A 25,476-nucleotide genomic window follows, 5' to 3' on the forward strand; every position below is an offset into this window, starting at 1 on the left:
AGAACAAATTGGAAAGAACAACAAAAGTAAAAGTTAAAGGAAAACATAATTGAAGAGCATGGAAAGGAGGAAGGGAAAACAGTTAAGGACAAAAAAGGCACGGTGGCATGGTGACATAAGGAATACAAATGCCATTTGGACAATAACCTGGACACATGGGAAACCAATTTCTACTATGGAACAAATAACCATTCATCATTAAAAACACAAACATGATACAACCTTTTTATTTTGTCATTTTCCTATTCAAAGGTCAAACTTTCATCAATGCCATTTACTCTATTCATTTTCTTCTTATTATTTTTTTATCTTTAATGTCTTAACCCTACTTACTTTAGTCTCCTACAAATTATTTTGTCCCACACTCCCCCAACCTGCCTTAATTACATGTGTAAAAAGTAAGTGTGCTGTTAATGATTTGAAATTTTATAATTTTCTATCATATATACCTTACTCTTCACTCTCAAAATTTTTTTTCCATTTTTTAAGGTTTTACTTTTTAAAGGAATAATCCAACTTCACCATATTAAGGAATGTAAAATTACAATATCAATTGAATAATAAACCACTAAATCAAAGGCATATTTAGAAGGGAATGGAATTTCTATAAGTTATAAAATAGAAAGAAAAAATAATAATTACCGTACAATATCACATTATTGATTGAATTGGATAATAGCTGACATTTTTTGCTCATAACTTTTAGGTATAGAAACCAAATCGGTTCATCATTTGACACGAATTAAGAAGCCAATGATCCTTGCATATTTTTTTATATAAAAAATGGGTAACAATTTATAAATAAAAAAATTATAGATGTTAAAATTTAAAATTTAAAATTATTAAAATTTACTTTGTAAAATGTAATTACATAAACTAATTAAATTAAATTTCAAGTAAAATCAATTGAATTTAAGTAGTTAGTAATTGTGATTAAATTTGGTACAATTTGCATTATTGGATGTTTGTTTGGAAGTGTTAATTAATGTGTTAAATTCAACAACTATCCAACTAAGAAGATATGTTCTATATATTTTTATTGAGTTAGGCCGAGGAAGAGGAGGAGCAGGAGAAACAGCCATTGAAGCAGGCTAAAGCTTCAGGTGCAAACCTGGAAAGTATAGATTAATTATATCCTGCTAGCTTGTTTACTATCCAAAGAATCAGAAATATTGTAAGAAGCTTCAGGAGAGAATCACTTTCCTTCAGTTTTAGATGCCATCTTTTATGTCAAAACAATAAAATAAAAAACGAGAAAGAAATCAATGATTTTTTTTCTTCCTGCTGTCCTTCTTCCAAACAACCTAATGTTCATTGTTAATGGATAAATCAAATCCTTTTCTTTTTGACTGAAAAACAAATCTTTCAGCGGCTATATATCAGCTCCAATGCCTATATATAACTTGTCATTTGTTTATTTGCAGAGCCTTAATTTCTGCAACAAACCCTAATCTTGTTGCTTAAATTTTCCACTTCCTAGTGTTAGGTTGTATTTTTCTATTTTAACACTTTTTCATGTCTTTACTCAATCTATTGCTTTGATCATCATACTCATACTTGGAATCGGAAAAACCATGATGAGAACTTGGCTTGCTGTTCATCTTTACTCACCAACATTTTGCAAATTTTAAATAAGACAAAGAATAGATATCATATGCTTACAAAAATATTTTTCTTCATAGTTTTAATTTAAAATTAATATTATAAATGATCCTAAGAAATATGCAAAAAATTTAAAATTTTTTTATAAATATTAAAAAAATACTCCACTTAATATGGGCACCTTTTAGTCTAAAGAAGCTGGCTAAGATAAATTTTTTAAAAAAATGCAGCGGCTCGATCACTTTGAACACTTGGAGAACTGTTAAGATGCCAACACACAGGCCACAGCTTGTGGTTTATTCAGCTTTGATTTCACAGCTCATTGTATCATCATCATCATTACTTTACAGGCCACAGCTTGTGGTTTATTCAGCTTTGATTTCACAGCTCATTGAATCATCATCATCATTACTTTAAAACTAAGATTATAGTCCACCATTAATATAATATAAAAATAATTTATGAGATTAACATAATAGTTAATTAAGATTATATAATCAAATACCACACTTAACCACAAGAAAAGACAATGGAATTGCATAATAAGCATCACATCCAACACTTTCAGAATTATTTTTTGATTGGGGATTTTACTATTCCTGTTTTTTTACCAAATTTCCCCATTTAAAATTCAATCCCTCCTTAATCCTCTATCTTTTCCTATAGGAAGAAATATCAGGGGACTGAAAATGGACCACCCCAAATTTTTATAATAGTAACAAATAATCATAGGCTCTCAATGACAAAGAGAGAGACAAAGGTGGATTGCCCTTTTTCTTTTTGACTTCTTCATAGCCAGTCTCTCTCTCTCTCCCCCAAAATTGGCAGATTACCTGCCAATAAAATTATTACCACCGACTCCCTTTGCTTTTCACCTAATCTTGAACGACCTTATTGGATGTTTAGTTCATGTTTTCTTGCATTACATTTCTATCAATCCCATGGCTGTTTCTGCATTTTTTTCTTTGTAATGACAATAATCATGCCTACAAATTAAATGGAGTTTCATTATTTTTTATATATTAATCTTTCCTTTCATTTAACAATATATATATGAATTCTTATTCTTAGTTGTTACTATCATTGTTTGAGTTCAACCTTTTGTTTTTCTATAACTGGAAATTCATGGAGTAAAACTTTGATGGTGTAAGTGTAACATTAAACATGCAAACCAATAGTGAGTGAACTTGTGAAGTTGACTCCCCATCTCCAATGGAAATAAGTAGTATGATTAGTTCATATCTCTGTTAGTTTTTTTTCCTTTAATTCTTTGATCTGTGTCCTTTTCTTTCCTAGTTCTAAGGAATCTACAATCCATACATAAGTGGGGTCAAATCTTTTTAATCCTCAAAGTAGCTCCTATGGATGAGCATATATATATATATATATATATGTTCTTGGGAAATAGAACTTTCCTATTGGGTGTGCAAGCCTTGAAAAGAATATGGTCTAATGATTCATCATTATGGGTGATGGTATTAATTAGTGCATCTGCTGCAATTCTGGCTTTCTCAATTCATGTTGTTGTCTAGCTAGGGTCCAAAGAGTAAAAGCCAGCTTTTCTAGTCAAACAAATTTTCATTCTCTCTCTTTACTTCACTCTCCCATTTTTCTACTAAAAAGGATACAGCAACTGTATATCCAGAAAAGTAATCTGAAAATTTAGAGTGAAAAACAAAATACTTACTATTATCTATGAATCCCAAGGGAATGAATGCCATGGTTCATTCAAAACCATATACTGAGTAGAAGGGCGCAGTGCAGGGAGGGGTTGGACTCACTGTAGGCACCAAACTAACCTGAGTGGCTGAGTCACATATGATTTTCTCCATAAAATTTGACCTATTTCTGTATTTGTAGGTACCCCATCGTCAGTGTCCTATTTATGAGTGGTTGGGGATTGCTTTTTTCCCCAGCTAACTGTGATGATGGATTCCTAACCTTCAAGTAGGATATGAAAATTTTATATTAATTTTTCCTCTGCTTTCTAGCCGGACAAAGAAAAAAAAATTGTTGTAATTGTCAATGGCATATTCTACAACCTTAAAACACTGTTCCCCCAACTCATTTTTTAAAAGTATCTTTCAGTGAAAAATATTAAGAATTACTAATAATAAATATAATCTGACATTTCGTATAAAAAAATTGTGTTTGATTCTTGAAAAACAGTGAAGAAAAAGAAAATGACAGAGAACAGATATCAAGTTATTCTCAAATGTGCTTCATAAATTTCTAAGACTATCCCAAATGCAAGTTAAAAAATTCAAATAAGATTGAGACAAAACTTTGCCATTGAAGCACTTAAGGATCTTATCACAAAACAAGCATAGTAAATGCTCTTTTGAAAGGGGGCTAGTAGCCTAGTACGATGAGAAGTCGACAAATGCCCCAGCAGTGGGGAGAGGGCAAAGCAGAACCTTGCCAAAGGGGAGTTGCAGATAAAAAATCAAACAGTACGGTAAGCGTGAAAAGAGAGAAAGATACCAATAACCACTTTATTTTTCTTCAATTCTTTTAGTACTTAAAAAAAAAAAAAAGAGGAAAATGCAAGTTCAGGGAAAATGTTCAGTGTCAGATTTCTGTAAACTTTATTGTATCAGAAAAAGACTTTGACTCAATTGAGTTTTTGTCATTAAAAAAATAAAAATTAAAAAAGAAAAAAGCTCAAAGGCGTGATTCAACTTCTGTATTGAAGTTGGCAGGTGAAAGAACTCTGACTATGGAATATGAAAATGGCTAAATTTAAAGAAGAAGATGGTTGCATTCTAAAATATTAGTTCATTTGCTGTCCTTTTCTATAAAGAATCAAATTTAGAGCGAATCCCCAGGTTTGTAAAAATGATTTCCTGACAAGGTTTTTTTTTTTTTTAAATTTTCTTGGTGGAATCGTATTCTCTGTATTGTTTCGAAGAACTTCATTGCATAAAAAATATTGGTACTAGTATAACATGTATAATGTGTATCTGTGCATATGAAATTCTTATTTTCCTTTCTTAGGACAAGAATTGATGGTGGGAAATTGATGAATTCTTAGCTGTTGGAACTGACAAATTATTGTTCGAGTTCAAGTTGGGATTTTCCTTGCTAATTATATTTTACAAGAATGTCTGAGGGAGTTTCCTGGTAAAGGACAAAAGAACCATACTTGTTTAGCTTGGAAAATTTAGCTACTGCTTTAACTGACACTTTTTACCATTAATATTTTTGGTGAAGATACATACCATGTGATCATTGCTACTTTTCCGTAAATTTGATTTATTCAAACTATAACATTTTCTTATTATCTTTGAAGTAATGGTGTCACGTACGTTTTATCTTTACTTATAAAAGTTAATAAAGATTGGGGTTAAAAACAAAATTCAAGATTTGAGATCTAATTATTTAAACAAAAAAAATTAAATTTAAAAGGATTAAAGTGATCCTTGACAATATTCTTTTTGTTTTCTTGTTAAAATGAAGATTTATAATAACACAAATTAACTGATATTAATTTGTAATTGCAGACATTTTATTTTCAACCTGATTTGAATTTTGAAGTATCCTTGTCCGGATACCTAAAAAAATTAAAAGCCTCTTTTATAGAAGACAAGATTAAGCCTCAAGATTACTCCTTATTCCTTAATAAGCTGTCTTGTAATATTAAAGACAAGGTATCACAGGCTTTGTTTAGTGGACAAATAGTATTATTGCACTCAACACTTAATAATCTTACATGAAATGGCTTCCCTTTCTCTCTATACCATGTTTACCAAAGATTGATTCAATTGTTAAATTCGTCCAAATATAAATAATTTTACTTTCGTTTGTGTTCCAAATAAAGATGAACCCTTTTTGCAAGACAACTAACCAAATTGTTAATTTACAATTAAATAGTAACCCTTTTCACCAAAAAAGAAAAAAGAATCAAGCTGTATTCAGACCATGTTTCCATTGAAAAATACATGTTTGGTATATTAATCATTGACAGAAAGCTGTACGTGACAATGTGATATGGTTTTTAAGCTACAAGGGTTAGAAAAGGACGGCGGAATTAAAGGGGACAGACAGACAATCACACAAGGAGAAGGTTAAAAGATACCCGAAGGTTTGAATTTGAACAGAAGAAAAAAGAAATTTCTTGTACAAGCCTTTGAGCAAACTGCTAACTTGATAAATAAGCAAAAGGAGAGGACTTGGAAATCAAACTCTTCATACATACATTTATTATTATTCATTTAAAAAACAATAAAGTAAGAAACACAAACAGTGGTAATAGTACTAAAAATGAAATTAGTTAAACTGGGTGTTTCTTTTTGCACAGTTTGAAGCTGTTTTAGTCAAAATCCCATCTCTAAGTATTCACACGGCATGGTTTTGTCGGGTGGAAAATCCGTGTCTTTTGCATTGTCTGTCACTTTCCATGTTTTTTCACAGCAAGCAAACTGAACTGCTAACAGTTGATTTTTAAAAGCAACAGCATCGTAAACAAAGAAACAACAGCAAAACATAGGAGTAAAAACTGAAACGAAACAACCGATTATCACAAAAGTCAGATAGAGTGGGGGGTGAAACATAGAGAGAGAGAAAGAGACAGAGAGAAACAATGAGTTGAAAAGCCAGATAAAGAGTGGGAAGATAATAAAGAAGAAGAGTTTTCGGGGTGTGAGTGTGCGTTGTTCATAAAGCAAAGGAATTTGCAAATGTCACAAGAGTCTGACGAGATAAAGACGATTGAGCAGTGGAAATGGTCCGAAATGCAAGGCCTTGAACTTATGTCTGCTCCTTCTTCTGACCCTTTTAAAACCAACCCCTCAACCCCAACTCCAACAATAACAACAACAAAAAACACACACTTAATACAACACCAAGAGAAACCTAAAAAGCAAAGTCAAGCTGAATCACAAACTTATCAAGAAAGTGTAGAGGAGAGAAGAGAAATGGAAACTACTACTTCTGCTTCTTCTTCATCTGAGACAAAAAAAGATGGGAGTAATAATGGTAGTGGTGGAAGTGGGGAGAAGCCAGGTGATGTTCCTTCAGTTGGGTTTGGTGAACTATTTAGATTTGCTGATGGCTTGGATTATGTGTTGATGGGAATTGGGTCTCTTGGTGCTCTTGTACATGGCTGTTCTTTGCCTATCTTCCTTCGTTTCTTTGCTAATCTTGTCAATTCTTTTGGTTCTAATGCTAATAACATGGACAAGATGATGCAAGAAGTTTTAAAGGTTCTACATTTAAAACCAATTTTTCATTTTTTTTGTTAAGCTAAAGAATTTTCACTAAAAATATATTTTTTCTTGATTTGTAGTATGCATTTTACTTCCTTGTGGTGGGTGCGGCAATATGGGCATCTTCTTGGGCAGGTTAGTTCATCATGGAGAAGACAAAGTTTTCTTCTTCTGCTGCTTTTAGTTCACGTTTCTGGGTTTTTTCTTGATGTAATAATTGAAAGAAAGCTTGAAAATTGAGTGCAGAAATATCCTGTTGGATGTGGACTGGAGAGAGGCAAACAACAAGGATGAGGATCAAGTACTTAGAAGCAGCTTTGAACCAGGACATTCAATACTTTGACACTGAGGTTAGAACTTCTGATGTTGTGTTTGCTATCAACACTGATGCAGTGATGGTCCAGGATGCCATTAGCGAGAAGGTAAAAACAGAAATATATTCTTCAATTTTTTTTTTTTGGTGTTTTTCTCTTTTAGTGTCAAATTGAACTCTGTTATTATTATTATTATTGTTTTGTGCAGTTGGGCAATTTCATTCACTACATGGCAACATTTGTATCTGGTTTTGTGGTGGGTTTCACAGCGGTATGGCAATTGGCTTTGGTCACACTTGCAGTGGTTCCTCTCATTGCTGTTATTGGAGCAATCCATACCACCACATTAGCCAAGCTCTCTGCAAAGAGCCAAGAAGCTTTATCACAAGGAGGAAATATTGTGGAACAGGTACAAAGGATGCAAATTTTTAGTTTCAATTTGTGGGAGAAAGAGATCAAAACCATTTTATGTCCAGTTTTTCTTCTGTTTCTTCATCTGGGTATTTGCTAACTGCGAGCTAAATTGCAGACAGTGGTTCAAATTCGTGTTGTTTTGGCTTTTGTTGGTGAATCAAGATCATTACAAGCCTACTCCTCTGCATTGAAGGTTGCACAAAAGATTGGTTACAGGTCTGGATTTGCAAAGGGAATGGGATTGGGGGCAACTTACTTTGTCGTTTTTTGTTGTTATGCTCTTCTCCTTTGGTACGGGGGTTTTCTGGTCAGGCATCACTACACCAATGGAGGACTTGCCATAGCCACTATGTTTGCAGTCATGATCGGTGGATTGTGAGTACTCTGTTTTCTATAATGCATTGCTGTAGTAAACTACTGTTTGCTCAAGAACATCTCTTTTATTGACAGGGGTTTGGGACAATCTGCACCAAGCATGTCTGCATTTGCAAAGGCCAAAGTGGCGGCTGCAAAAATTTTCCGCATAATTGATCACAAACCTGGCATCGATAGAAACAGTGAGTCAGATTTGGAGTTGCAGTCAGTTACTGGTCTAGTTGAACTGAAAAATGTGAATTTTGCATACCCATCAAGGCCTGATGTAAAGATCCTTAACAATTTCTCCCTAAGTGTACCTGCTGGAAAAACTATAGCTTTGGTGGGAAGCAGTGGTTCGGGTAAAAGCACTGTGGTCTCCCTCATTGAGAGATTCTACGATCCCACCTCAGGTAAGCCATGCTGCCAATTTTTTCATTGCAACCTCTATAACCAACAACATTAAATCTTATCTCATTTCAAGTAAATGATACTAATAATGTTTTATGCCAATTGAAGTTATTTTTGCTGCTGATTTCATTTATTCCATTTGGGTATGTACTTTTTTCCGGAGATTGTATACTTGTAGGGTGGAAAGTCTCAGTTAATTAATGTACTTGTGCAGGAGAAGTGCTGCTAGATGGGCATGACATAAAGACATTAAAACTGATATGGTTGAGGCAACAAATAGGACTTGTGAGCCAAGAGCCTGCCCTTTTTGCTACCACCATTAAAGAAAACATTCTTTTGGGTAGGCCTGATGCAAACCAAATTGAGATTGAAGAAGCTGCCAGAGTGGCCAATGCCCATTCATTCATTGTAAAGCTTCCTGATGGCTTTGACACTCAGGTTAGCTAATCTCGGACGGTTCATCTATTCTCAGTTTAATAATTGCTACCATGTTGTATACTTCATTAGGATTACCTACCTTCTGCAGCACTTGCTTAAAACACTTAAAATCTCTAATATAAGATAATAAGATGAAATTAATGTTAGTGTTAGCGTTCTTCACTGAATACTGAGCTATACTTATTCGCAGATTAGAAATATGTCGTTGTATACAAGTGGGGCTGTTGACTTTATGGCAATTGGGGAAGGTGAGGGAATGGGTAAGCTAGGCACCAAGGAAGGTGAAATGTAATCATGGATCTTGACCAAAGGTTTTGGTTATATTTTTAATGCCCTAGAGTTGCTTCATTTGGTCAACAAACAGAACCTAACTTACATTTATTATTTTATACAATATTTTTGAAGTAAAAGGAGGAAAATATTTGGCCATGCATGCATTTATAAGAAGGTAACATGCTTCAGTCAGCAATGCATGTGCAGGAATAAGACCAAATGACTTAGAAGGGGGAAGACCAAGCAGAGAGAAAAGAAATTAGCATAAAGGACAATAAAATATAGAAGGCTTCAAAAAATAAATAATTGCTGAATAGTTTATTTTTTTAGTAGGAATATGGAAATCAACTGATAACTTGAAAATGATAGGTGAGAAACAAATTGTGAAAAGAATAATTGGTTTAAAATTACAAAAAATTTATCGTTGGATGCAGAATTAATTAGACATACCCTTCTTTTAAAAAAGAAAATGGAAGACATGGGGTTAAATGAAGGGGTTTTCCCCTTCATTCAATTTTAAGGAGACTGCAATCTCTTAACTAATACATATATATAAATAGGAACAATCAACCATTTTTTTATTTGACAATAACAATCCGCCAAACTTTTTTTAATTTGATGCACAACCAATATTCCTGACAAAATAATCATATAATTAAGTTAATAGTATGCCGTTGTTAGCAAGGTGCAAAGAAATCTAAGTCAAATTATTGCTTGATAAAAATTTCCATGCTTTCATTTCTTTTCGAATTCTATCTTGTGATAAAAAGCAAAATATAATCAAAAGAGAGACAAATTAACTTGAAAGCATAAACCAATTAGAGTTAATAATTTTGAAATGGCAGGTTGGGGAGAGAGGAATTCAACTCTCAGGTGGGCAGAAGCAGAGAATTGCTATAGCCAGGGCAATGTTAAAGAACCCGGCAATCCTACTCTTGGATGAAGCAACTAGTGCACTGGACTCTGAGTCAGAAAAGCTGGTGCAAGAGGCTCTCGATCGTTTTATGATTGGGAGGACAACTCTTGTAATTGCCCATCGCCTTTCCACCATTCGTAAGGCTGATCTTGTAGCTGTACTCCAGCAAGGGAGTGTTTCTGAAATTGGAACACATGATGAGCTTATTGCCAAAGGAGAAAATGGTGTCTATGCCAAGCTCATTCGAATGCAAGAGATGGCACATGAAACTGCCCTTAACAATGCTAGAAAAAGTAGTGCAAGGTAGCTTCCACAAGTCTGCATGTGTTTGATAATATCTTGAGAAACCTTGCATTTTTTAGAATGTTCCTGTTAACATAGAACACTATAGGTAAATCTGAGATCTGTTGTCATGGTTCTTCTGCAGGCCTTCTAGTGCCAGGAACTCAGTAAGCTCACCGATTATTGCCCGGAATTCATCATATGGCCGATCACCATATTCACGCAGGCTTTCTGATTTCTCTACTTCTGATTTTAGCCTTTCCCTTGAGGCCTCACACCCTAATTACCGATTGGAAAAGCTTGCCTTCAAGGAGCAAGCTAGTTCCTTCTGGCGCCTTGCAAAAATGAATTCTCCTGAATGGGTTTATGCTTTAGTTGGTTCTATAGGTTCTGTTGTCTGTGGGTCTCTTAGTGCTTTCTTTGCATATGTGCTAAGTGCTGTTCTCAGCGTCTACTACAACCCCGATCATGCTTACATGAGCAGTGAAATTGGGAAATACTGCTATTTGTTAATTGGACTTTCATCAGCTGCCCTTCTCTTTAACACACTACAGCATTTCTTTTGGGATATTGTGGGAGAAAATCTCACAAAACGAGTGAGGGAGAAGATGCTGGCAGCAGTGCTGAAAAATGAAATGGCATGGTTTGATCAGGAGGAAAATGAGAGTGCTAGGATTGCAGCAAGGCTGGCTCTTGATGCCAACAATGTCAGATCAGCCATAGGAGACCGGATTTCAGTGATTGTGCAGAATACAGCACTCATGCTTGTTGCCTGCACTGCTGGTTTTGTTTTGCAGTGGCGTCTTGCCCTTGTCCTCATTGCAGTCTTCCCTGTGGTTGTAGCAGCAACTGTTTTGCAGGTTTGTTTCCAAAGCTGATCTCTTGCACATGCATGCTGTTGTCAAGTATCAATTCCTAGAATTGATGAATGATCAATTAAATTAAACTGATAATACCTAAAGACTAAAAGTAGCTATAAGTTATGGTGAAGCTGTTGTTGATATGTGATAGTTTTTGATTTATTTGAACTATATGCTAAACTAATTTCTATCTGCTTGTTGAGCTAATGTTTTTCACAGCTCCAAGATTTAGAAATTTAATCAATTATGTCTTGTACAAGTTATGCCTTTAGCAATATTGACCAGACATCAAGTTATTAACTATGTTTGTTTGATTTTCAACAGAAAATGTTTATGAACGGTTTCTCAGGAGATTTAGAAGCTGCTCATGCCAAGGCCACACAACTAGCTGGAGAGGCCATAGCCAATGTAAGAACTGTTGCTGCCTTCAATTCAGAGAACAAAATTGTTAGCCTATTCTCCTCAAACCTTCAAACTCCATTGAAGCGCTGCTTCTGGAAGGGACAAATTGCAGGAAGTGGATTTGGGGTAGCTCAGTTTTCACTCTATGCTTCCTATGCCCTTGGTCTTTGGTATGCTTCCTGGCTTGTGAAGCATGGGATCTCTGATTTTTCGAAGACAATCCGAGTCTTTATGGTTCTCATGGTATCTGCCAATGGTGCAGCTGAAACATTGACCCTAGCTCCTGACTTCATCAAGGGAGGTCGAGCCATGCGGTCAGTCTTTGATCTTCTTGACCGTAAAACTGAGATTGAGCCTGATGACCCAGATGCCACCCAAGTTCCGGACCGCCTTCGCGGAGAAGTTGAATTGAAGCATGTGGAATTTTCTTACCCCTCACGTCCTGATGTCCCAATTTTCCATGACCTTAATCTTCGTGCCCGAGCTGGAAAAACTCTTGCCCTCGTTGGTCCGAGTGGATGTGGTAAGAGTTCGGTCATTGCACTTATACAGAGATTCTATGAGCCCTCATCTGGACGTGTTATGATTGATGGAAAGGACATTCGGAAATACAACCTCAAATCCCTGAGAAAACACATTGCAATTGTTCCACAAGAACCATGCCTCTTTGGGTCTACCATCTATGAAAACATTGCCTACGGGCATGAGTCAGCGACTGAAGCTGAGATCATTGAGGCAGCTACACTAGCCAATGCCCACAAGTTTATATCTTCATTACCCGATGGTTACAAAACGGATGTGGGGGAGAGAGGAGTTCAACTCTCTGGGGGCCAAAAACAGAGAATTGCAATTGCAAGGGCTCTTGTGAGGAAGGCAGAGCTTATGCTGCTTGATGAGGCAACAAGTGCCCTTGATGCTGAGTCTGAGAGATCAGTCCAAGAGGCTCTAGACCGTGCCTGCTCAGGGAAAACCACAATTGTGGTTGCTCATCGGTTATCAACAATTAGGAATGCTCATGTCATTGCAGTGATTGATGATGGGAAAGTTCCAGAGCAAGGGTCTCATTCACATTTACTAAAAAATTATCCTGATGGGTGTTATGCCCGCATGATACAATTACAAAGATTTACTAATAGCCAAGTCGTTGGAATGACATCAGGCTCAAGTTCTTCACCAAAACCAAAAGATGACAATGAAAGAGAAGCCTAATGAATTTTAAGAAAATAGTAGAAAAGGAGTATATCCCATATACCCCTTAAGATTTTTTTGGATGTTTACTTTGGATTTAATATTTTGATATAGTATAATATATGTGCATTATCTATTTTTTCTCTTTTAACGATGGATCTTTCCAAGGAAATGATAATGACAAATATAGTTCCTTGAGATGAAATAGATAAATACATGTTTCCATTCAAACATATCATAAAAGCATCTCATACCATATGTGTTTTGTTTTTCAACTTTCATGTCAAGATAGGAGGGTATGGCAATGAAAGTCAAGGCAATGTTGAAAAATAATTGAGGGAAACAGTGTGTAGCCAAACGTTCATTTAGCTATCAAATCTTGCATGGAATCCAGTAGATATCCACGACAAATGATTAACTTTGATGCATGATAGAATTCAATCACTTTCACAAGGCTTATCACATAGTAATGGATAATTCAATGGGTTTGTGGTTGAAAACTTAAGAGGATTGGCACGTTTGGCATTTTCATCCATCACCATCCCACTTTAAGATGATGGATTCGTGGCAATTAGGGAATTTATCCTATCCTGAATATTAATGAGAGAGACCCTGTGGGGGACAAATAATTCATTGTGAAGCTCGCATGGTGGTTGCTACATGTGCAATGAGTCCTTTTTAAGCAGAGATAGCAACAGGAAGAAAAGCAAAGAGTAAAAAAGAGAAATAGACAAAGACCCCAAAGAGGACGGATAGGAAAAGATTATGAAAGTCATGCTTCAGCCAGTGTAGTAGCTAGTAGTGGACACGCGTGAGGAAAAAAGAAAGGGAAACTAGGATGGGAAAATGACAAAAGGATGATAGTGTTGGTTCATGGACCTCGTGGGATACCATGCGAGCAGGTGGAGCCCTCACCCTAATACCTTTTTTTTGTTAAAAGAATATATAAAGGATGTTAGTGGCCATAGATCCACCGATGGACCTTTGCTGGGAATGGCACTTTGCTGAAAGATTGGTCTTTGTTTTCAAGGGCTGAGAACTTTTTCATACTACTGGGAAATTAGAGGATGACAGACTGCAAAGCAAAGTACTGACTGCATCTCTTGTTCCTTTGTCTACATTGGAAAAGGTAAATGGCTAAATACAAGAGGAGAGCCAGGGCTATCTCAAATATATGATATTGATACTCTTCTTATTGGCTCTGCAACATTAAAACACTCAAATACAACTATGGAAGTTTATATGATAGCAAACACAAGACGCCAAATAGTCAGACCTCAACCATGGATTCAACAGAGCACAATAATGAGAACTTGACAAAAGTATGTTTCAAGAATCTTAAAATTTGTACTTTGTTGGTGATGTTTATGTATCCTTACCCTCACTAATTACTTGAAAACAAGAATAATTTACCTAAAGGAACAACAAAACCAGAATCATAATCATATCAGAACAAATTTTTGCTAGATTAGACCTAATAACAAAGATATTTGATGTCCAGTCTAATTGGAGGCAATCCAACTTCTTAAAGTGCTATTTCCTCCACTCAAGGCAAAAAGCAAAAAAACCAATCAGATAATGCTCCACTAAGAAGGAAAGACACGTGAAGTTTCCACCTTCCCTTCCACCCAACAAAATTTATTCTAAGAAATGCCCAGAAAAGTTCCAAGATTGAGCATCTGAAGATATTAACAATGCTCCATCTATAAGCAGCATGATACGTGGGGCCACTTCTATATCTACAGACAAACCAACAGGCTTTATGCACCAATCAAACCTACAAAATGTAGACCACCAACAGACAAGCATACATGCCATGATTTTGAACCCTCCGACAAGTTATTCTTGTTATCTTTCAAAGGAAAGAAATGGAGCACGAAGTTGCATTTCCAACTTGGATATGCGTCAAAATTCACAACCCTCTTCCTATAGCTGTCTTCCTGTCCAATACTGCTTGATAACTCAATGAAGAATGATCTAATGCAGCATATGAACTTCTTAACTTGCTTAATCCTAATAAAGCGACACTTTCCACTATCCTTCTATCTAGCACCATAACTAAGGAACATAGGCATTTTTCAAGCAACAAATAGATGGTTTGTTAGGAGTTGTGGACCAATAACCACATAGAAGAGTAGGAAATAGAGGCAATGACAAGCATTTTTGGTTGGAAATTTATCAACTGGCCATGACTTAACAGTCAACACTTTTTTCATCCCTCTCCTAGTAACCAATTCCAGTAGGAATAAAGATTGGTCTAGGCAAAGATAAGTTCAACCAATACAGAGTCCAATCTTAACAAGTATCAAATGTGTAGTTGTGACTTTTGGAAGTGTCAAAATGGAAATATAATAAAAAAGAAATAAAACAGATATTTATTTTGGAAGGTTAGTAAGTGACCAGAGCACAATATATTGTAAAACCGATATTGCTAATTTAAAAAAGAGCTGAAAAGAAAGATAATACATGATCCCTGGTACTCCTCACTATTTTCATCCACGTTATATTACTTACAGGATTATAAGATATACTGGCACAAGAAAGTAACAAAAAGGGAAAAAAAAAAAAAAGAAGAAAGAAAGAAAGAATCCACGTATCTGCGCAAGCATTAGTATAAAAGAAGCAACATTGGTTTCATCACTAAAGCAGGAACATAATCAGTTGTCTGAAGACCTTGCACCAAAAACCCTCTGCAATTAGGAGCTCTAAATTTGCCTACTGATTGCCAGAATGATCTACATCATGGATGGAGCCAAATTCAGAATGCTCACATTGACATTAAGGTTGGTCCATTATCCGGCATACCCATCCCAGCAGCTAACTCAGCATCAAGTTGAGTATGTGGTGCAGGCCACAACATTTGCTTTAAACTGCACCAAACAAAGCATAAATCAAACAAAATATCCTCCCTCTACTAAGATATGCTCACTGCAATAATTAGCTTCTACACTTTAGTCCATTAGCAGATGGCATCATCAGATTCTGTTTACCGTTACACCACTAGTCAGCCATTAGCTAATCTAAGTTACAACAATCTCTTTCAGTGTCATACTATGCAACATGGAAAAGTATTAATTGGAATGTGAACACTATTAGTATCAGAGCTATGAAGATTTCTAGAGAACATTTATAGCAAACATCGTAACAACCAAATTTTCTCAATAAAACCTGAAATTCTTAACCCAAACATGATTCTAATTTAACCCATATCAAGCATAAAACTTTTTGACTAGTTAGAAACAAAAGAGATACAGAGCCAAAGACGGTAACATGACAATTAGAAAATGGAATTGCTCACCGTTTCTTGTGACGTTTCGTCTTGAAATGTTCATCCCTCACTGTCACATTCGCAAAATATCGACTGAACATATAAAACAATAAAACGTATTTAAAGTAACAAACCATTGTATTATACTAGAATTCAAGATTTTTTTTTCTATTTTTCATTTTTTTTGGAACAAAAACAATACCTTAGGTCATTAATCAAATTATAAATTAAGTTCATAAATTATTGCACTTACTCGCAGTGTAAGCAGTAATATTGGCCCATTCCAGGCAAATCCTCATCGCGAGGCAGTGGCCTCTTCTCGAAATCACCCTTTTGCGGCTCCTCATAAACGGCATAGTCACGTGAATCGAAATCTCTCAATCAAGGAAAAAAATAGATAAAGTAGAAAAAGAATATACTTTGACTATAAAGAATGAAAAATTCTATTAAATTAAAATTGAAGAAAAAAAGGAAAAAGATTATCTTTGAGGAGGAATTTGGTGCGGCGAGCTGTTTTGTGAGAAAATCTTCGCTTCTTTACTTTCCTGGTTAGATATTTTCCTCCCATTTTTTCCCCTTTCTAATAAAATTATTTTGAATGGCTCTAGACCTTTTTTTTTCCTCTTTGTTTGTGAATTGGGGAATTAGGGCTTTGTAGTAGACTCGTTGAAAAACCCTAGACGAAAAGGGAAATCGAAGAGTTGAGGCGATGCTAACGAAACGGTGTCGTGTGATCATCATATCTTATGTTTTGGGCCTGTGACCTCGAAATCTTGGGCCGTGCAAGTATTGTTTCATGGTTTGGGAAATGAAATATAAAAGGAATTATAAATATTTAATAGCCTTTAGTTGTAGAAAATATTCTTTAGAATTTCACTTTTACTTTTATTCTAGATATATATGATAAATGCAACAAGATAAATAATTAACTGGCAAAAAAAAAAGAAGATAAATAATTAAATATGAAAATTAATTTGTTATTATATAAAAAATTGGAAAATAATTTTGAAGTAAAAAATAAAATTATTTTCTTTACCTTTTTGAGTAATTTAATCAATTAATTTAAAATTTACATATTTTTTATAGTTCCATAAGGTTTAATTGCACTTTCATTTTCGGGATCAACCGTGGAAAAAAATGGGTAATAACCTTAAATTTATTATTATTATTATTATTATTATTATTATTATTATTATTATTATTATTATTATTATCCTTTTTATTATTTTTTATTTATGAAAAAAATTACAAACCGAATTCTTTGAACAAAAAAATATATCTAATGGTAGTCTAGTGCTCGGTTTTATTAATCATTATTGTTCTACACTCTTTATTTTAAAAATCGTTTGCATGGCCAACAATTATGGAATCTATTAATAGAATATTAGATTCTTAATTTTAATAATAAAAAAATATTTTACATTTAATTTGCTAAGATAATCAAAGCAATTATATATATATATATATATATAGGGAATAGCTAGCACTGCCAAAAAAGCAGCTTAGTTTAAGTTGGGGATCAGAGAGTGATCTCTTCAAAGTTGAAAGTTTCAAACACATGTAAACCAATTTCAAAGAACAATATTAACAACTCTTTTGCTCCTCATTCTTGAAGGATATGTTTATGTTAACTGAAATGTATATATGTCTATGAGAGTATATGTTATAGAAAGAATAAGAGAGTTTTGTATCTTCAAACATTATAATTTACTTCTGTGATTAACAAGCACAAAACAGTACAAACAGATGAAATCAATTTTTTTTACCTCAGATAAGAAAGATGAATGTGGTAAGATAGGTTCCATGTGCACCAAATTACTGAGAAACAGATAAAACCAAGAAGCCATTTATCTGCACTTTGCAACTGCACCTCTCTCCATTCCCAACCAACAAATTCAGAAAATGGCCCATGCATGGAGATTGTTATGATCTCCTCCTGGCTGTAGCTGGAGTTTAGCTAGGACTCGGAGAGGTGCAGGTGCAAATGCAGATAAATGAAGACTTGTTGGATATGTCAAATGTGGCTGCAGCAGGAGACTGATTTGGAGAAGATCAGCAAGGGAAGGGAAGGTTAGCAAGGGTTGAAGAGAGATACGATCAGTTGCTGATCAACAAACAAGTTTCAAAGGTTGAAAACTTGGGAGTGGAAATGATAGGAAAATAGTAGTAGTAGAATTTAGCTATACGGCTTCTCAACAGACTTTCATTTGATAATCAACTAGTACGCTGCGACGATGTGATGCGTCGGCTGAAACACGTGGGACTTTATGCAAACAAGCCAGTCAGGGAACGCCACATAAGGATCATGCATCTGCTTCTTCATCTGATATCACTCACCCTTGGATGCCTCTAGGGCTGCCTTAAATTTTTGGGTTTAAATGCTCCTTTGCTTCACGTAGGTACTTTCTGACTCCTCATTACTTTTTGTAATCCTCTTGTTCTATGCCAATATTGTAGTAAGAACCAATATTGTAGTAAGAAAATCAAAGTTGAATTTCAAGCATTTGTTTGCCATTGATAACAACATCACACTATGGGGCACGTGCCAACAATCGCTACAACAATCACGAGGTGTCATTGAAATTTTCCATTTCAAATTTCGGAAGTTTGCACACCATTTATATCAAGTAATTGGACAACATGTAGGACCACTTTCATGTCTAATTGATTTTGTTTGATGCTTTAAAAAAAAATAGTCCACATATAGCCGAAGGATAATGCCCATAGCCATTAGCCACCCCCATAACGCAAAGGCATGATGCAACATAAATCTTCGTCTAGTTACCATTTCATCCATAATACGATTAGACCACATCCACAACAAAAGTATGCCATTTACTATTTCATCCATAATTGAATTATTTTTGTTTGAATTTATAAAAAAAAATGGCAATCTAAAATAAACTTCTAAAACAATCGTCTTACCTAACATAACACTATTTACATCCCATAAACAATCAAACTGTGAATTCCATGAAAATTCAACTAAAATGGAAGTCCTTTTGTAGTTTCTATTAACATAATGGGCATTGTTAAATGGATCAGGAAATTTTCATGAGTTGGCTTTACTAGCAGAGTTAAAAAGTATGCAACAGAGAGAAAGTGATGATGGTGGGTGCAGAAGTGGACAGATATTTGGCTAAGAGAATCGCCGCCCAGCGAATGAGAGCAAGCAAAGATATGGATTGATAGGCTTCTGCTCAACCTAGAGCTAATTGGTTTAAACTTCCTTATCACTACTTGTGCAGTGACTGATATAATAAATGTCAAATTGTAGCAAATTTGTAGCGTTCTATTGTAACGCTCTAAGAAAAATATTCCATTCGTAGTCACCCTTTGTTTTATTCTCACGAGTAATATTTCAATCCTACTTTACTACAGCTCATGGACCAAATATGTGCTTTCTACAACAAATTAGGAAAGTTGAATTTATTAAATTTATTAATTTAAAATTTTTACAGAAATTATTCACAAAAAAAAAAAAAAAGAATTTTGTTTAAAGTAAAACTGATTAAATAATTTCAAAAAAAAGTGAAAAACTAATAGGGCAAAACGCAGTTTTTTAAAACTAGCACATTCTATGATTCTCTAATGGAATGAACAATCTCTACAATCTAATACCCATAAGCTAATTTCTATATAGTGGGGGCAAAAGAACATGGGAAAATAGGGTAAAAAATTACATGAGCATATTATGAGGATGTAAAAGCTGGGGACTTGCCAGAACCAATACCCCTTGAAAAGCCTTCAAGCAAAACAGACTAATCAGGCTTAATGTGGGGTGAAATATTATGAGGTAAAGATGATCTTACAGCGGTTGCTTCTGGCCAAATTACTTTACACAATGTACAAATAGATTGATTTCCCATGGTGCTCGGCTTGAAACTCAACTATCAGTGTTCATGCTTGACACGTGCTTTTAATATTCCTGGAAGAGGCGGCGACATAGGAGGCTTATCCAGCATGCTTGTCTTTTGGGGAGGACAGATCTGTTGTTGGTACATTGCGGACATGCTAGAACCTTCACCATCCGTAGAAAAATTGTGAGCCATTTCATCACTCTGTGGTCTTTCACAGAATTTCATTGCCTTCAAAACATAATTGTCATCGTGGAGCTCAAAGGGAGTGCTGTAAATAGAACACCAATAAGATGAAAAGGAGAAAAAAAAAAAAAGGCAAGCCATGAAAAAGATGATTTAAGCATTTGGTAGAGATTTTCACTCGCTTGTCAAGTGAAGGTTGCTATCAGTCTATTGAATTTACGCCTATACTTTCACTGAACATCTAACCCTTCTTTCTCTCTCCTTAGCTTCCCATCACAATATGAGACAACATGCTTGTTTACGCTAGATGATAATGACTCAAAATAACCACCAAATGCTGTTGAATGGATGTTGCAAGTTATAAAAATAGTTTAAAAATTTTACCTATTAAAATCAAAATGCACGAGCTGCATATCTTCCGATATTTCTACCTCAACAGTTGCATGAGGACGTGTCTACAATTTCCAGGTGACAAGAGAAAATAAGAGGAGAAATTAAGGGGCCTCAGGATTAATGGAAGAGTCCAAATAACAATAAAAACACACTTTATATCAGTTCAGCATATGCATATTCCATGATAGCCTATTAGCTTTAATGAATAAACCTCATGGGGTCCATTTTTTTCCTTGAAGTTTTAGCAGATAAGAGCTTGGAAAAGGGAGACAAACACATAACAACAGATTCAACAATGCAATTGGAGTATCAATATGGGCAGAGTAAAATAGAACTTGAATAATGAAGGCCCACAATATACCTAAATATAACTGCATGTTTGAGAAAATGTCAAATCAATCAACATGGTACCAAGAGAAATTCTCCATTTATATACATTTTGCATATAAAATAATTCAGATTTTTCTTGATTGACATAAAGGAATAACAAATTCACAGTTTAACCTCCACACTTAAAATTTTAATCATCTGCAGCAACTTAGAACTTTTCCAGTTTCCACCATATCTAGTGTATTTAGTTTGTGGCTACCAAAACTTTCGTCTTCATTACATGATTAGTGCAGAAAAACCATTCCATGAAACTCTTTTCAACCCTAAACTGCATTTATTCAACCATCAGAGTATTTATATTACCTATTCAGCACACATGTCTATGTTTGGTAGGCAGCATATGCACATCAAGAAGGGCAAATGCGTGTTGCCCTTAATCAAACCTCATCCCTACTATGCCAGCTGTCAAAGAAATTTGGATCATAGAAATGGATTCCCTCTTCTTTGGCAAAGTGAGCATAGTCACCCATCATGATAGATTTGCATCATCTACATTGTGAGTGCATGTGGACAATTAAAAAATTGATGCTCCAAACTAAAGATAGCTCTTTCTTCTCCATACTCCTAATATAGACTGGAATTGATATTACTAACATGTGAAGAAGTTTTATCAAAATAAGGTTTATTTTTTATGTAGCAATCGCCAACACCTACTTATGGACATTTCAAAAATCTAGTTGAAGAAAAAGAAAAATAGGCGTACAAATCCTTTAACATATTCCCCACTTGTCAAGTAGAAAGACATGGTAGACATTCCAGTTTTTGAGTCATCAAGTTAGTGATGTCAAGCTGTGTTACTGAACAAGATTTTTTGGACAAGAAACAAAGTTAACCAAAGAACCAAAACACTGGTTAGACAAAAAGAAAAATTAAGAAAAACAAGCATACAGATGCAGATCTTAACAAATGCCAAAGCTTAGTCAAAAACCTTAGTGAAGTGATAATTGGAACAGACTACATGAAAAGTTGACTGATCATACATTTCTAGTTAAACAGAAAATAGATGATTGTCAAATTTAAGGTTGGTTCATATAAGCACAGGAACAATGATTTGAAGGAGCTAGGAAACTAAAAGTTTGCCTGATAAAATTAAATTTGTGGCTTAACTTAAATAAGTGGCATTTTCTAATTCCTTAAAGGAATGAAAGACTTGAGAAGATAACAAACCTGCACCAGGATAAAAGGTAAAGCCACACCTCCACTGGGAGCATTTCCTGAGCTGTATAATTGCTCATTTCGTTGTATCAAATTCTGAAGACCTACAAACTAAGAAGCAAAACAAGTACGTAAACAAATGCCAGAAAACAAAGGGACCAACTGAAACTTGACACACACACACTCTCTCTCTCTCTCTCTAAATGCAGCAACTTGATGAATAGCAAAAAAGAAAACTGTTAGCCTATGCGCATGCAGAAAGCAATTTTACGTACAAACATGTGTAAATTGAAAAGTACGCTATTCTTGCCTGTTCCTCCAATTCATGCAGATAGGCAGCCTTTTTTTCAATCCTATTTCTCAGTCCAAGCCGCTCAGTCTGTACATTTGAAGAGCTTGTTAAGTTCCATAATAGATCCTTAATAGTCATGGCAGATCATACCTACTTAACATAAAAAATACAAAAATGGAATCTGTATTGTCACCTTCAATTCTTCGATATCACTCAGGCTAGTACGAGGAAGTCCCTTCCATTGTATTTCTTTTTTATCCTTAGATATAATATCCATTGCCATGAGTACATTCAGGGCATCATATACCCTTCGCCGGATGTTTTTCTCATCATACTGTTGCTGTTAGATTAAAAAACCAAAGGAAGGTTCGATACCGTTAAATTTCACTCTCGTAGGTTAAAACATGCAAGTGTACTGATCAAGGAATATAATATCAGCATGGCCAAAGAATAGCAAACCTGATCTGGTGATGCTACACTACTGCCGGGATCAGCAAATTCAGCTACAAGTTCATCTGCTACCTGAAATAACTTTCACTCTCAGATAAAGACATGGGCTTATAAAATAAATTCTTAATAGATAAAAGAGAGAGCATCAATGACCATTTCCAAGCCAGGAGAGAAGGAGTGAAACTTCCAACTTCATTAAGCAGACAAAATAGTAATTTTCCAAACTTTTGAAACATTAGGAAGGGAAGACATAACTCCATACGCATGCAAGCATGTGTTTGCTGGCATGAGAAGGAAAAACTTACATTTAGGAACCACGTTACTGTATGATGTCAATTTGAAAGGCAAAACAGTATCCTTCAGCTTAAAAATTTGAAAGGGCACAAGAATTATATATATCCACAATGGAACTTGGTTGATTCTTAAAAAAAACCACTTAATCATGATGATAGACATGCAACTAGAGATTAGGTCGCAATCAGAGTAGAACAAATAGGTTGATGAGAAAGAAATCGCCATGATATCAATTTTTCAGGTCTACTCTTCATTGATATCTCATACATACATTAGAAGCACTCTGCACAGACTTGATTGCAACAATTTTCGAGTGATATGGCAGAAGCTCTATATCTAAATATAGTAGTCTTGCGATTAAGAGTTAAGGCATGCAAACCCTGCCCTACAAAAAACAACTACCAATGCACAACTAGTTTGGATCCTGGTTACCCGACAATCCATATATCTTAATCCATTAATGCAGTATCAAAGAAAAATAAATTTAGCTTTTTCATATACCATATAACACAGAGAATAAATTCAGGGAAATTTCAAATCATTTTGCAAAAATGGATAGAACATATATACACAACCATAAACAAATGCAATGACCATTAACAAGTTTACCAAAAACAACAAACATGAAAAGAATGACTTTCCGAAACCACCTGACCTCATTGTATGTGGTTCTTCCCTTGCTTTCCACTTTTTCACAAACTGGATGAAACCAAAGACAGTTCAAACAAGAAATCAGTTAGCTAAGCCACAACAGCTGCCTCATCTAAAATATCCATGGAAGAACATCAAGCACATGAAAAAAAGTTTTCACATGAAACAATATGTGAATAAGCTTTAAATGCAATCTGTTGTTAACCATAAATCACAACCTTTCAAAGGTAAGGAAAATGAAAGAGTGAAAGAAAACCTTTCATGCTAAATTGGCGGAGTCCTCTGCCACCCTTATCACTTCCAACCGCACGTTGACCTCTCTTCTTCTTTTTGCTAATGCAAATGAAATTGGCAATAAGTTAAATTCATGTTACACTCTAGCATTATAACAACATAATAAGACCATTGCAACAACTGCATTGTTTTGTCAGAGGTCAAGGATAAAGAACCAAGAACAACCCAAATGAACGCACCACATTCAAAAGATTCACCAATTTAAACAATGTTCGCTATTGTAACCGACAAACAATGTTCAATTCTAGCATAATGCGATAATATTTACCAAATTATAGCATAAGCAAATACAAATTTACATCATGAAAACACAATTCGAGATTTTTCTTCAATCTGCCCTAAAACCTCACCCCCTTTCTTCAAAAACCCACGATGAAATCAAGCATTAAACAGAATTATCATAAAATCAAGCTAAAAAGGTATCCAAAAAATAATAAAAAGCACTCACCCAGCACTTTGAGATCCAGAATCATCTCCGTGAATATCGAGATGGTTCAATCTTAAAAAAGTGTTCTCACTAGCTGGTGTAGCCATAGCTTGCTCACTCCGGCTCGAGGGAGAGCCGACACTACCACTAGTCGAAACGGATTGACCTGAAACGGTCGTGCCCCACGACCTAGAAGCTCCTCCCTTAGTTGGGTTTTTCTCCCCATCTCCTTGGTGGTTATGGTTTTGAATATGGTTACTCCCAATTACCATACCTGAAAAACCAAACCCAAAATTAAAAATTTAGTAAAAATTCAGGGGTTTTGAGAGAAACCCAGAAGAGAACTGACCTTAATGAAAAGTGGGTACTGGACATGAAGCGAAGTTAATGAGCATAACCAGTAATAGCTTGGAACAAAATAAAAAAAGAATATTATTTCTATCTGTTTGATTCTATTCCTGTAAGAAAACAAAAAGGTAAAATGAAAACTGAACTTTGAAAGTGAGGAAAGATGGGTTTTTATCATGGAATGGGGAATGGAACCAACGGGGGCTTCAAGGCTCCAAAAGCTGCGAAGGATGTGGAAAAGAGGGAAATTTTATTTTTGCGAGGGTTTGATTGGTGTTTTTGTTGTTAGCTTTATACATTTTTTGCAATTAGTGATTGGGTAGGGCATAAAGGGAATGGACTGGTCCACAGGGCCCAAATTTTCGGTTTAAGGATAGGTATAGCCAGGTTTACTTCTGCCAACTGAAATTGTTGCACTACAACAACCAAAATCAAAGTTGTTATTAGTAAGTTTACCTAATTCAATAGCCTCCAATTATTGTTCTGTTGAAAGAATTTGAATCCAAAGCTACTGAAGTTAGTAACTATTTTAAAAAAAAGATATATACATATAGATATGTATAAAATTTTAATTGATATAATGTAATGCTTACTAGTTGGATTGAATGTAGAGGGTAATTATTTCATGAAATCAACAAAAATTGGAATCGTTCTTAACTCGGGTCTTTGATTCACTACCTGGTTCATCATCAAAAGTTGTAGGAAACTTCGACTTCACGAAAAGCATAGTGCTGAAAAAGGCTTGGAATACTGAAACAGAGAGTGCTTTACCCTACGGACTAACCATGATTGAAACTTGAAAGTGGGGCA

General features: G+C 35.0%; 3 protein-coding genes and 1 long non-coding RNA gene across 5 annotated transcripts; 1 reads left to right on the forward strand and 3 right to left on the reverse strand.

The window, feature by feature from the left end:
- Positions 1-6,230: 6,230 nt before the first annotated feature.
- On the forward strand, positions 6,231-12,797 carry LOC111293722 (ABC transporter B family member 1). The gene is made up of 10 exons (XM_089744037.1): positions 6,231-6,806; positions 6,890-6,944; positions 7,056-7,231; positions 7,332-7,532; positions 7,653-7,912; positions 7,988-8,304; positions 8,517-8,740; positions 9,859-10,232; positions 10,357-11,071; positions 11,396-12,797. Exons 1-10 carry the CDS (start codon positions 6,282-6,284, stop codon positions 12,680-12,682), a joined length of 4,134 nt encoding a protein of 1,377 aa, XP_089600163.1. The 5' UTR covers positions 6,231-6,281; the 3' UTR covers positions 12,683-12,797.
- Positions 7,346-7,934, reverse strand: LOC149515172 (uncharacterized). Its single transcript, XR_016327825.1, has 3 exons — positions 7,794-7,934; positions 7,586-7,719; positions 7,346-7,482 (listed from the first exon to the last, which is right to left on the reverse strand). It is a non-coding gene; the product is annotated as an uncharacterized LOC149515172 (long non-coding RNA).
- Positions 12,798-15,073: 2,276 nt separating the features above from the next.
- Positions 15,074-16,497, reverse strand: LOC149515173 (uncharacterized). Its single transcript, XM_089743004.1, has 4 exons — positions 16,471-16,497; positions 16,183-16,310; positions 15,960-16,022; positions 15,074-15,531 (listed from the first exon to the last, which is right to left on the reverse strand). The coding sequence occupies exons 1-4, from the start codon at positions 16,495-16,497 to the stop codon at positions 15,429-15,431; spliced, it is 321 nt and encodes a 106-aa protein (XP_089599130.1). The 3' UTR covers positions 15,074-15,428.
- Positions 16,498-19,535: 3,038 nt separating this feature from the next.
- Positions 19,536-24,958, reverse strand: LOC111294225 (transcription factor-like protein DPB). 2 transcript variants are annotated; one of them, XM_022887461.2, is made up of 11 exons: positions 24,813-24,939; positions 24,668-24,685; positions 24,340-24,592; positions 23,854-23,930; positions 23,602-23,645; positions 22,662-22,724; positions 22,396-22,542; positions 22,221-22,289; positions 21,923-22,021; positions 20,357-20,427; positions 19,536-20,057 (listed from the first exon to the last, which is right to left on the reverse strand). In XM_022887461.2, exons 3-11 carry the CDS (start codon positions 24,588-24,590, stop codon positions 19,823-19,825), a joined length of 1,056 nt encoding a protein of 351 aa, XP_022743196.2. In that variant the 5' UTR covers positions 24,591-24,592; positions 24,668-24,685; positions 24,813-24,939; the 3' UTR covers positions 19,536-19,822. The 2 variants fall into 2 exon arrangements, with proteins under 2 accessions (XP_022743196.2, XP_022743195.2); XM_022887460.2 differs by having other exon boundaries at positions 24,668-24,958.
- Between the last annotated feature and the right edge of the window lie 518 nt (positions 24,959-25,476).

This window comes from Durio zibethinus, chromosome 14, assembly GCF_047325235.1.
Source record: "Durio zibethinus cultivar Kanyao isolate XHJ-2024 chromosome 14, ASM4732523v1, whole genome shotgun sequence".
Taxonomy (NCBI): Eukaryota; Viridiplantae; Streptophyta; class Magnoliopsida; order Malvales; family Malvaceae; genus Durio; species Durio zibethinus.